This window comes from Cyprinus carpio, chromosome A12 (assembly GCF_018340385.1).
Source record: "Cyprinus carpio isolate SPL01 chromosome A12, ASM1834038v1, whole genome shotgun sequence".
Lineage (NCBI taxonomy): Eukaryota > Metazoa > Chordata > Actinopteri > Cypriniformes > Cyprinidae > Cyprinus > Cyprinus carpio.
Window position 1 is genome coordinate 12,139,227 of NC_056583.1, and position 14,026 is coordinate 12,153,252.

Genomic DNA, 14,026 nt, shown 5'->3' on the forward strand with positions numbered 1-14,026 from the left:
TATCCGGAACAATTAGTTCGGGGCATGGCATACTTAAATATGGAGATGACGTTCCCCGATGCCGTCAGCAGGCCGACTCTGACACAGCTGGTTTTCCTTGATGTCAATACAGACAATGTAGACCTTAATAAGACAAATCCACCTCTCTGAAACTCTGACACCCTTTTATTCTTATTCCCTCCCAGCCTCCTCTCTCTCTCTTTCTCTCCCTCTGTTTCTTTCTTTCTTTGCTACATTACCAGGGGGTGGTGCATGATTGACAGATGGGCAGGAATAATAATTTTTTTTTTCTTTTTCGCGTAACCTAAGGCCATGCTCTGTGATTGGCTTGCCAGCTGACATCTCCAAACCTCACTTGTCGTTTTTTTTCCCCTCTCTCTCTCACTCTCTCTCTAATATTGGCCCTGATGATCCTAAGGGGAAAAAAAGTGGGGAGAGAAAAAGATATGTACCTTAGGGAAGAACCTCAGTGAGAGGGAGGGAATCAGAGGACGAGTAGGAGCGTGTGTGCGAGTGTGTGAAAGAGACACTTTACTCTCCTAACTACTGGGACACACACACTTTCCTCACACAACTCAAAGAAGCAGCAAACCCTGGAGATGGTTTTTTTTTTTTTTTTTTTTTTTTATTTAAACCCCAAAGTTGCTAATTATTCTCTCAAGCATCCATCTTTTCCTTAAGACTTGCCGGCTGGAACTTAATTTTCAGCCCCTCTCTAGGAATTCTATGTACTGATCAATAGACAATTTCCATCCACACAAGACATACCTCATGGATTTGTACCTGGTTGGATATCTCATGTGCATGTGGTTGTCCAGCTCTCGGGTGCTTGGAGGCTATCCCATCTGGTGGTGAGTAGCAATAATCCCCACTTTCTGCATCACTTTCTCCAGTAGCACTGGGGGAGAATGGTGGTCAGTGACCATTTTTCAGAGGGCAGTAAATACAGAACACTTTCAGTTGACTGCGTGGAAAAAAGCTTCTCGGCTCAGTCCAAAGAATCTTAACCTCAGCCACTGGAGGGACGGAAAAGGCTAGCCTGTCTTTTACGGCTAGCTCCATTTATTTTGAATGTTCGAACAAGGCTGTTCTTGAAGGTTGGAGTGTTGTGAAATAGATGCAGTGTGTTTGTCAGAGATAAGGTTAGGTTAAGGTGTCAGCCAGCAGGCTGCTGGATGGGGTATATTGTTGTCTTCGCTAATAGCCTCAGCACTCCAGCCGTGTTAGGAGTGTTAATTGGGGCATTAGTGTGGATGTCCCGTGGCTTGGGTCTCAATAAATTCATTGGGGTTTAAACCCTAAGTATCATTACACTTTAAACCTGAAGCTGCTTTGGACATTTATTTTTCTCTAAAGTCGTTGTGTTGTGTATTACAATCGTATCTGTGATTTAAAAAAAAAAAAACTAAGAGCTCACTTTCCAGCATAATTCATACAAAGTATACTTAAATGGGCTGCATAAAGATATCACACATGTTTTAATACTTGTACTTTTCAGTTTATTCATTTGAAATCAAAACCGTTTAAATCATTATGACATTAAAAATGTAGACTCCTTTTAATTACTAAAATCCTTCTTTCATTTTTTTCTTGGCAGGTTGAGTTTAGCCATTTAAATATAGGAACAAATTAAATAATTAGCTAAATTAATCCTGCAAAATTAATTAAATATATTAAAATAATGAATATAATACTGTATATTACAGAAACAAATAAATGACATATCATTGTATATATTTATAACAGAATATGTTTTTTTTCTCCATTTGTTTAAATTATGTCATTCCGATTTGACAGGTTAGTACTGTTAAAGCACTTATGTTCAGTAGATTTTGCTACATTCTGCAGAGATCATATTTAACTCTGAATAGTGCTGATAATGTCATAGTTCCACTAATTACCCCATCCTCAAAATGCCACTGACCTCACAAGGTTCTCTTGTAACATGAGTGTTTTTGCAAAAATATTTGTGTAGGCGTACGACAAAAGCCCCCCTGGCTATTGATACAAATACTTGTCAGAACTAATGTGCTTTAGTAGTCCCAGTTAGCATGTGGTCCCCGCTGCACTCTCGTTCCAAACCACCAGCATCTTCTGGTTTCGTTTATGAAGCGAGAGTTGCCAAACATGCAGTCGCACTCATAGACTTACACACACACAAAGGCCATGGGGCTGAAGCATTATTATTTGCATGGCTTTACTTGTATGTTGGCATTAGTGCCACCAGAAGAAATCGGCAAAGAGCAAAGAAGTCTCGAGTCATTGACCCGCAGCTGTTTTCTCTGACAACTGTGTAATATTTACCCACTGACAATGCGTAACCTCTTTGATTTGGATAAATTTATAGTGGAGGGGAGAGAAAATGAGAGCGTGAGATAGAAAGCAATACGAAAACGTACATGGCTGCAGGTAAATGGGTAGATGTGTCATCATTTCTTGTCTTGAATGCCTTCAGTGAACCTGTGGGGTCCTAAAAAAAGAACAGGAAAATAATATATGCATCAGGTGAAATATCTCTACTGAGTGATTTAAATAAACAAAAACTATAAAAACTAGTGGTGCTATGTAACAAAATGTAATAGATGTAATAGACATTTTCTACAATTCAAATTCATGATTTTACATGACACAGGTACACATTTGTATAGCAGTTATTCCTAACAAATTAGTTTAAGGGAACAATTTGAATTTAACAATTAAAATAATCAATAATATAACTATTAATATAATAATGTGACTGAATCAACTTAACTTGTATTAAAAAATAAAAAAAGGCTATAATAGAAACAGAAAAAAAATATAATGTAAATAGCAATAATTGTGTGTTGTCAGTCGTTTTAAAGGTGCCAATCAAATGTATTTGTGTCTTATAGTTTGATTTTAATCCAACTTGGTAGATCCTCTCCTTTTAATCCCTTCACATCTGAATGGACTTTAAATCTATGACGAACAGTGTTGCAATAATCAGGCCAATTTCTTCCCTAATCTGTTTCAACAGCTAACCAGGCCCCTGATATCTGACTTTATCCTCTCAAGATGAACTAATTAAGCTCAGTCTTAAGCAGGGAGAGCTATTGAAAGCGATCAGCCTGTCTAGCTTTGTTCAATTTCACATGCATTACAGATGACGAGCAAGCTGAGACACAATCCGCAGTCACTCCGAATACCAGACAGAGAGGAACAAGGTATTTGTGGCTTCTTCCCACAACAGCACCGGAAAGCCACCATCCGTTCGGGTCCAGCTGGCTGTTTCCACCGCCGTTCATCTGTTATCTATCAGAACCTACAGCTCAGAAGAGGCCTGACCTCAGATGATCAAGTCACGGCTTGACCTGGAAACACTTCAGTAGCTCTTATTATCTGAAGCACCCATCAAAACAGTGGAAATTAACCACTCAAACCAAATACAATTTTTTAAATATTAGAGAGGTTTACAAGTTTACTAAAATTAATTACTTTAAATTAATAATGAAATTCTAAATTTGTCCACCTTTTTAAAATATATTTTAATTTTTTTTGAATAGCTTTAGGGAATAAGTTTAGGGTTTTTTGAATAGCTTTTTTATAGTTTACACATAAAATTGGCAAAAAAAAAAAAAAAAAAAAGCTAAAAAAGCTAAACTGATGGTTAAATAATATACACATAATATGGATTTTAAGCTGCTCTTTTTGTTATTGCAACAATGTGACTCACATTTAAGAATATATAGGCTTTTATTCTTAGTTCTCAAAAGGAAAGAGTCCTTTCAGACGGAAAATATATGCAAACACTTAACATAAAACTCTAATTCTGAATTAATTAAAATTTTTTTTTTGAGAGAATAGGCGTGAAGGAGACAGCATCGGGAGGCCAGTCAGCATTCTGACCTGCTCTGGTCCCCTGCTGGCTTCAATGGGACTTGACTCATCTCTGCGAGAGAGGAATGTCATTATACACCCTTCATACCAAACCCCCTGCATGTCAGCCGGTGTCACTGCTTTAATGATACTGCAAGAAAATCCACCAGCTGCAATTCAGTGTGAAAAGATCAAGGATGTTCGGGGATAATGGGGGCCACTTAGGAAAAGGAGGGTGAAACAGATAGCCTGGTCAGAAGAGTATTAGTTTTCAAATGTATTGGTTCAATATCAGTAGCAAACCAATCAGTTGTACTGTTGCACAGCAATTGTGTGGGATGGGTTAGGTTAGGTGGTTACTTAAAAACAATTTACACTTTTTGAAATTGCTAGTAAATTTCATAAATCATTACAAAGGAATGGCTAGTAACACATTGAATTAAATGTGAAATTTTGAAGTAAAAAAATTCAGGAGTATTCAGGAGTTCAGCATTCTTTTAAATATGCTCCAATAATCTATTTCACATTTTTAAACATTGTTATAACAATAAAAGTACATTAGACTGTCCAGTCTGCAATAACCACATTTTGACATTTGGCTAATGTTTGATCAGGCTTCCGAATGGAATTGAAAAAACCATCTAGGCTCTGGTGAAAACCAAACTTCTACGTCCATCTCAGTTCTCTTTAGAAGGGCTTTAGGGAGTTGTGTAATGCATCACAATTTTAATCAAAAGTGTCAGGTCACTTACGTAGGGACTGCCGGTGGAATCAAAGCTCTCTGACAGCTCTGCTAGTTGAACAGTGACAGGCAGCAGCTCCTGGAGACAGAGCCACAGAGCCGAAACGTCACAGTAGTTTCCATACTACAACACCAGGCCAGCAGTTTATGATTGAGGTTTAGTATAGTGCTAACGACAACAAGTTATCATACTGTCTTTACATCACTGGGAGACTCGCACAAATAGTAGTACTGTACTGTACTGTACAATGGTGCGGTGGGTGGGCACCTCCCACAAAAAAATTCACAGAAAACAGACACCCACGATGCATTAATCAATGACACATTTGCAGCAGTGCGTTGCTGATTATAATATGAATACTCTAGTGAAACTAGTAAGGGTACATGGGGTATCATTAGGAAAAGAACAGGAACTGAGAGAGAGAAAACTGCGTTGAACATTTATCAAGGATTCTGACTTTTTTCCTTTTTTTTTTTTATCTGATAAGCCCAGAGCAGTTGAAATGCCAGTCAGAAGTGTGGCGGAAAAAAACCTGAACTGTTGATGGAGCTTGTGTTCCTTTTCTGAAAGAATGACTGAGGAAAAGCCCCATCCTCAGGCTAACAAGCCTCTCTCTCTCTCTCTCTCTCTCTCTCTCTCTCTCTCTCTCTCTCTCTCTCTCTCTCTCTCTCTCTCTCTCTCTCTCTTCATTTTAAGGCTTTTTTTAAATTAGTGGAAAATGAGCTCAAGTCATAATAACTGACCAAAATTAAAGCAGCATATAATTAAACTGAAATGGATACAACTTGGAATATTTGATCAAATTCCAAATATGATTCTGAAAATTCAAGTGATACTTTCCATAAATACTGTAATGTACCACAAGACTCTAAAATGGAGAATATACTGTATGGCCCACTGTATTGCCCAGTGGGAAATTGTAAATTAATCAATTGTAGACCAATTTACTGACATCTAAATTAGAGACATTTGTTAAATTACACAAATGTTCCATCATTCAATAGAGGAATTGATTATGACAAGATGATTCTCTCTTTAATCCCTTTCCTCTCTCTCTCTCTCTCTCTCTCTCGCTCTCTCTGAACCTCTCTTCAGTCATGCAGCCTAAGGCACACATGCTTTCCATGCATTTGACACAAAAAGGTGTGTGTTATTTTTCAAAATTCTCTTATCTCCTGCTTCCTGTCTTAAAATGTCAAGTATGAGTTGAGGAAAGGGCAGAGATCCATACCTAACAATACAGAGATCTTTAAGCATGCTGTCAATCTTGACCAACATTTGGGATTTGAATAAGCCATGACTTTAATCTCTTTGCTGTGAAGTCAAGTCATGATGGAGCGCATGCTGCTCGGACAGGCATAGATGCATTATGGGAGTACACTAAGCATTAAGGTGTGATGAGACATGAGGATACTTGATAAAGCTTTATATCTGAATGAGCGGCCTAAATGTTAAGATCTCTGGTTTAAAACACACCTCAGTGTATCTCCAAGCAGCTTTCAAATAAAGGAGAAGCTGGCCAGGAATGTGTGGTGAATGTTCCCTGACCTGTCTGGGGCATGGGGTAGCAGGCCAAAGCTGTGGCCTTGTAATGAACTCAAACACAGCTTTAACAAGGCATCAACCTTTAAGAGCTCCAGGGGTCGGATGTCAAAAACTCACAAGTTCAAAGAGTTTCTTATTTCTTCTGCCTCTGGACAAAAACAGAACACTCAGCAGCATGGTCATAGACAGGTGCCTCATCTCCCAGTTTTTTGGAGAAGCTGGTGAATGCATGAGAGCTGAAACAGTTGGCGATTGACATTAAAATATGCTTTGTCTAGGGATGTTTTATTTGGAGGGTGAGCAAAAAAGGTAGCTTAAAGGGATATTTCATGCGATTCATCATCATTTACTCACCCATGTAGTTTCAAACATGTACAGTATGACTCTGTGAAACAGAAAAAAATAAATTACACACAAATGTAGTGAACGGGAACAGAAAATTCCTTCAGTACATTGGCCCTTATTTTACATCCTTTTTTTAGAATGTGTTAAAAACAGCCTACATTTTAAAACAATTTTATTATGCTTTTTTGACCAGCTTGACAACTCCTCATTCACTTTCATTATACTGAAAAGAGATTTTCAAGAGACTTAATGTTTGGGTGGGTATCCCTTTAATCTTTGGCCAATGGCAAAATAACATTTCTCTGTTTTGTGTAGAGAGGAATTCCCTCACTTCATAATCCTTGTAGCTGTGGTTTGCAATGGCTCATTAATGCTTGCGTCATTATTTTCTAGCACTGCAGTCACCACCCACCCAGCAGCACGGAAAGTGAGCTGAAGGCTAGAGGTGGTCCTAAACCTGCTCAGACAAGCACCTGCTAGACCCTAAAGCTTCACTGTGTCTCCTCGCAGTAGCAGACAAATTAGCAACTCACATCAACCCAATGTTTGTATTCCCCACTCGGTTGTGTCGCCACACCCTTCTTTCCTCAAAACAGTTTTGGTGCGTATTTATGTGTTTGCGATCCCCCAACACTGACACGTTCCTCTTCTCGTCCACTTCAGAGTCAATGGTGCAGATCACAACCAAACAAACCACAGATCACTGAGGACGTGAAGCATGCGATGAAAGCACGCTCAGTCTGTATCAAAGCATGCAGATTAGTAATTAAATTCATCAAAAACACATCCATATCTAATTAGAGCTTCTACTTCATACATAGACACTGTCAAGGGCAGAGACAGGCTGATCCACAATTCAACAGAACACACCAACACACTAATCATCCACATGGGTGAGAGATTAATGGACAGTTATGCTGCAAGCAGATGTGTAATTATGTCATTTACTCACTCAGCAAACAGCAGAAAAACAAGCTCCACTTCCAGTAAGTTCCTATGTAAGGGGCCGGGGTTTCTGTCAGACACTTCGAAAATAATAATCCAAACTGATAGGAATAATGCATGGTGGCGTAAATGAATGACACACTATAAAAGATTTCATACTGAAGCCATGGCTTCTTGGATGGAATTATGGTAATAAATACAGGCAAAGAAAAACAGGCATTAGTTTCACTGCTCTTCCTTTAAGTGAAAGTACACCCCAAAAAAATTCTGTCATCATTTATTCACCCTCATGTCATTCCAAAACTACTAATTATATATGTATTTTTTACATTAATGAATATTAAAGGCGTCACACTATTTCATAATTAATCTTCAAAAAAAAAAACTATATATATATTACATCTCAGTTTGTTTGTGTTTTTTGTTGAAAGTCCACCCCAAAAAAATTCTGTCATCATTTATTCACCCTCATGTCATTCCAAAACTTTCAAAAAAAAAAAAAAAAAAAAAAAAAAAAAAAAAAAATATATATATATATATATATATATATATATATATTACATCTCAGTTTGTTTGTTTTTTTAAACAATTAAAGTCAATGGGGTCCAAATGTTGACTTGACTTTCATTGTGTGGACAGTAACACTTTAAGGTTCCATGTGTTAACTACTAACAGTGAAAAATACTTATAAAGCATTTGTTAATCTTCGTTAATGTTGATACAAACATTTACTAATACATTATTAAAATCAAAAGTTGTACCTATTAATGTTAGTTAATGGAACTGAGCTAACATGAACTAACACTGAACAGTTGTTTCTTTTTTTAATTAACATAAATAAAGATTAATAAACGCTGTAACAAATCAATAGCTCATTTTTAGTTAAGGCATTAAATATAATAACTATTAGAACCTTATTATAAAGTGTTACCATGGGAACAAAAAAGGTGTTTCAAAATATTTTCTTTAATGTCCCAGAGATGAACCAAAGTCATACATTTCTTTGTTGGTTGAATTATCCCTTCAAGACAGTGGTTCACAATCAATTAATACTTAATTAAAATCATAAATAAAACACACACACAAATAAGATTCAAGAAATCTTATAAAGACATGGTCATATACTGTAAAGACATGTTTATAATAATTCTAAATGTAAAAGTGCAACAATTTCTGAAATGTTCCTACAACATTTTGTAAACTGTCCATTCGCATGTCCTAAATGCATCTAACTTTATAAATTGTAGTTCATCTTATATTGAAGTGCAATCTAAACAAGCGCATCAACAGAATGTCCACAGATATATCCCTTTATGCATGTAGACTCTATGTACAAGTATATACTTTTATTTTACTTTTTTTCAGGAAGTCATATATTATTAATGAATTTATTTCAGCAAAGTAATTAGCCTATCACAAAGCAGTTGCTCATTTGCACATATAACAATATTATTTCATATTGTGATAGTCTATTTATTTTTTAATTTTAATAAAGAAAGTTGGATTATTTTAATTACTTTTAGCTGGTGTATGCATAAAAACAATTTGTTCCTCTCTTTTAACACTGATATGAAATTTAGGATCAAATCTGATTGTACGCACATTTTATAAATGAGGCCCAGGTCTTTCCCCCAATAACTACTGTTTATATTATAAAACATGCAGAATCCAAATCTTGAATCTTCTTTAGTTAATTTAATGTTTTGCACTGCCAGTTTTTGGAGTTGCAAATAATTCTGTTATACTACAACAGAAATACCAGTGTTAATATGTGGATCCTTCAAATGGACATTAGGGGGTATTTAGAATGAAATATTATATAGTGGAGAGACGTGTACTGTCTCAGCCGTTTGAACGCTTCCACTTTCACCTCCAAGCGGACACAAACATCACTCCCTGACAAAGTTGACGGTGCCGTGATGCACCCATATGATGCATCAAAGGCAGCAAGACGCACAAGTAATCTCTACATAAGACTCTCGGCTCCTCTGATACAAAGACTCACCTCTCACACCTCCTCTGATACCTGGCAAGCCGTTAACATCTCCCAGCTCTGTGTTCATGATTTCACACAACATCAAACAGAGAGAATGTGTGACTGGAGCGAGGGAGGAGAGCAAAAGAGAAGCCTCTGAGGGGGATTTTTCTCTTCTGACTTCAATGCTGGTGCTTTTGTGTGTGAGGGGTGCAGTAGGACACTCATCTGTCAGAGAGACTGGCGCTGTGATAGGGTTGCACCCCGCGGGGGGCCTGAGGTCATCGTGAGTGGCTGATCTCTAAAATGTGTGATCCTCCACTGGCTCGAAGGAGGAACCAGGTAAACCTCTGGCCCACAAGACAGCATCTATGTCAGCGCTGTCAGGAAGCATATCTCATCATGAAAGCATGGAATACTGTCTTTGCACACTCAGGGCAGCTGCTTGAATTCACAGGTATATACAGAAATATATATTTGGCAGTGTAGAGATGCTTTTATGGAGAATTCCCTTTATAGAATTCATAGAAGATGCCTTGAAACCCCGTTAAAGTCAGTATGAAATGAAAATTCAGCATCTGTTTTCTAAATGCATTTTATGGATCTTATTGTAAATAATTCTTCCATGAATGTTTCTTTTTTTTGACATTTATGAATTTTCTTTTTTTTTTTTTTACCTTGTAATTCTTAATATGGAATAACAAGAAATTTATAGTGTTAAGTGTTACAGGGGGGTGAAAAAGTTGTTATACACTGTGTGAGCAAAGTCAGGACATTTTAGAGCGTTATATTTAGTGATAATGTTAAACAAGCATTTTCGGGAAACAGAAAATCCACTCTGTTTGAAAAATCCAAACAGAAGTTTGAAAAAACAGCAAACTCACGTTCAGATCTGCCTCCATACAATCAACAACGGATGAACAGAATTGAGTCCCCACCATATTTTTTTTTATATATTATATTTGTTTCACTCTGATGTACTTCACAATATGGAAGAAAAGATCAGTCACTACTTCTCTTTCATTGTGACTTTAACCTGAAATGTATTGTTTTAAAAAAGCTATGGCAATATGATAAAAGACTGTTAAAAAGTTTGTTTGATTTATTTAGAATAAACAATTCTTCTGCAAAATAATATAGTTTATTATCCAAACGTTGGGCTTTTTAGTGGTTGCCAGGCAATATAACAGCTTGCTGCATTAATATAAAATGTAGAATGTGTAGTCAGAAGTTTGCACTTAGTACTTGCATTTTCCAATGTCTTTTTACATTGGCTTATATGATCACAATTTAGAGTCTGAACTATTGTTTTATACATTTTTAAATGCTTTTAACAGACTGTGACATTTAACAGATTAGGTGTCACTAAGTTCAGAGGTTCATGCATTGTCTGTGAGAAAATGAGGACAGAACTGCTAACAGATTCCTCTGCTGTACAACTGAATCTTTTCCAAACATCACAGGATTTATAACACTGAATATTTGACTTATTCCAGCTCAAGACAGAGCGTGTGTGTTCTGCATATGTTATCAAAGAGACAATAACACACACACATTTTAAAAAATGCAATAAACAGCAATGAGAGCTAAAGGAGAGTAAGGGTTACACCTACAGTATGCATGTCAAAACAAGGACGACGTTAAAACTGTGATCTTCTTATTCAATTTTAATGGACAGAGAAAGAAGCCAATAAGATTAATTACCAGTGTTAAAGTATCATTTCTGGAATGATTAATAGATTGGGCCTGTTTCCATAAAGTGTTCTTGAAACTGTTGAAATAGATCACAACTTTCAACACTAACATCCAGTCACCTAATACTAAAGTAAACTATACAAACCATAATAATCATGACAAAAATACACATTAAGTAAATGATTTGATTACATAATCACTATAAATAACTGTACTCCATCTGAAGACTTAGGGGCCGTTTACACGACAACGTTTTCAGACAAAAACGGTAAACTTTTTATGCGTTTTGCCTGTTCATTTACATGACAACGGTGTTTTGGGGACTAAAAAAAACACAATTTTTTTGAAAACAGGTTTCAAAGTACACGTTTTTGAAAACGCCGCCATTATCGTTTCTGTGTAAAAACACCCAAAATGGGAATCTTTGAAAGCGGTGATGTCATGCGCATGCGTAGTACGTGTTAGGTATGTAGACATGCGCAGTATGTGTCGATTTTAAAGGCAAGCGCGAACAAACATACACAACAATGGTGGAGAACATGGTACTGTTGTCGCTGCTCGAGTTTGCTAACACTTCTTCAGCAAAATGTGGATTTACTTCACCAATATCACAACCAACAGCGGAGATGCATCATATACAACCAAGCGGCAACCTCCCACTCTCTCTCATGAAGCCAACAAGGAAGTGACTAAAACTGTAATTCATCAACTTGCCGCTTGAGGCTGGCTCCAAAAGGGAGTCAATCCCATAGACTATATATGTTAAAATGCCCAACTTTACAGCAGAAAAAAAACATGTTTACAGTCTGGTTCAAAAAAAATATTTTGGTCTATATAGCTAATTTTGCCCTTCATGACAACTGTGAGGGGAGTGATTTTTTTTTTTTTATAACTAATCCATTTAAATTATATTAAGCCTTAAAGTTATGAGTTGAGTGACAGGTGGATTACCGCTGCTGACACTGCCGTCGTGCTAGGTGGGTGTGGCTTCAGCAACCAGCTCCCACCTTTTTGCCCATTTTCGATTATCCGGGAAAGACGCGCGGTGATGCACTGCCAAGATGGGGACGTTGTTGTGTAAATGTAGCCTTATATCTTAGGTGTGCCCAGAGTTGGCTTTATTCTTGACACTTGTGTTTCAGGTCCCTGGCCCTTGGGCAGCAGTACTCATCCATAGGCTCCCAACCCATCCTGTGTGGCTCCATACCTGGTTTGGTGCCAAAACAACTGCGCTTTTGCCGCAATTACATCGAGATCATGCCCAGTGTAGCAGAGGGTGTAAAATTGGGAATCCAGGAGTGTCAGCACCAGTTCCGAGGCCGCAGATGGAACTGCACCACTATCAAGGACAATCTAGCTATATTTGGACCTGTACTTGATAAAGGTATGGGTTAACAACACACACCAGTCTACAAATTATATAGTATTTAAATTGCAATTACAGAAAATAATTCAATTCTTTACATATTGCTTTTAGTCTATGTGCTAGTATATTAAAAAAAATAAGTTTTTTTTCTGGAATTACTGACAAAAAAATAGATTAAAATAAAGACACAACATGGAGATATTTGAACTATTTAAAATATATATATCTATATATATATATATATATATATATATATATATATATATATATATATATATATATATATATATATATATATGATGAGAAAAGTAACACTGGAAGATATTAATGTTTTTAGAAAAACGTTTCAAATAATGTAATCATAGTATATTGGGCATTACTCCACTTTAGCTAAAATAGCTGCACGCTTTAAACTGAACCACTTCAGTGGGATAATTAATTACTCAAACAGATCCTACACATATGAGATGAATTAGCGATATCCGCAGCATAAATATACTGGTACAATTTATTGTATAACAGCACAGACAATAAAACAAAATCACAAGGAACCACACTAGTCAGAATGTGTAACATTCTGTTTTCATAACAACAAGCTACATGTGAGTCAGCATCGTAAAAGTCTCCAAAACACATACATTTCAATTATAGTAGATTTATACATGAAAATAAATTTAAATTCTGTAGCTTAGCTAATATAAATATTACCTCAAAGTCTTTATATTTTAGCTAATGTTTTCACAAAGACAGTTTTCACTGGTTTAATTTCTCTTTAATTAAATCTTATATATTTTGACATTAAATTAATAAATGTTTACGCATTTTTTAAATGTTTAGTACCAGATATAAAGTTTTATTATTAAATTAGTGTTATTTTTGTCAGCCAAATTGATTTGCCATTTCAGTCAGTATAAAAATGAACAACTCCTTTGATATGTCCCACCCAAACTTCCTTTTCAAATAGAAAAAATGTCAATGAAAATCAAGTGATTCATCGGTCTTTAAGAAAACAGTCCATGTACTGTAGTAGTGTAACATTTTCAATTTCTATGCACATCTTGCTATATTTGATTGAAGGTACATTTGTTGGGTTGTCCATAAATTTTCTGATACTCTAGATGTGAATGTTTGAGGTGATGGGAACAAGGACAACTTCACTTTAATTATTTCTTAAATAAAGGATATGACAGAACATTGACTATAGACTTTTTCTATGCACTATGTACTCTACTATCTAGTGCAGGGGTGCCCAAACTCGGTCCTGGAGGGCCAGTTTCCTACAGAGTTTAGCTCCAACTTGCCTCAACACACCTGGTGGGAAGTTTCTAGTATGACTAGTAAGAGCTTGATTAGCTGGTTCAGGTGTGTCTAATTGGGGTTGGAGCTAAACTCCAGGACCGAGTTTGGGCACCCCTGATCTAGTGTATGAGTTTTAGATGTGTCCAACATTTTAGGTTTAATTTTTTTCTGTTAAATAAGTGCAACATCCGGGTATAAGCAGTACATGAACTGGGTACACAAACTGGGACATACCTATACATGCTGGACAGTTAGCCACAGTGCAAGACCTCGGCA

The 14,026-nt window shown here is 36.5% G+C and overlaps 1 protein-coding gene across 1 annotated transcript in view; it reads left to right on the forward strand.

Annotated features, from left to right (window-relative positions):
- wnt3 (wingless-type MMTV integration site family, member 3) overlaps nucleotides 1-14,026 on the forward strand; it is a 22,887-nt gene continuing 8,861 nt past the window's right edge. Inside the window, exons 1-2 of the mRNA XM_019113280.2 lie at nucleotides 1-851; nucleotides 12,228-12,469. Coding sequence (XP_018968825.1) covers nucleotides 772-851; nucleotides 12,228-12,469 — 322 coding nt within the window. The 5' untranslated portion in view covers nucleotides 1-771. The remainder of the gene's footprint in view (nucleotides 852-12,227; nucleotides 12,470-14,026) is intronic.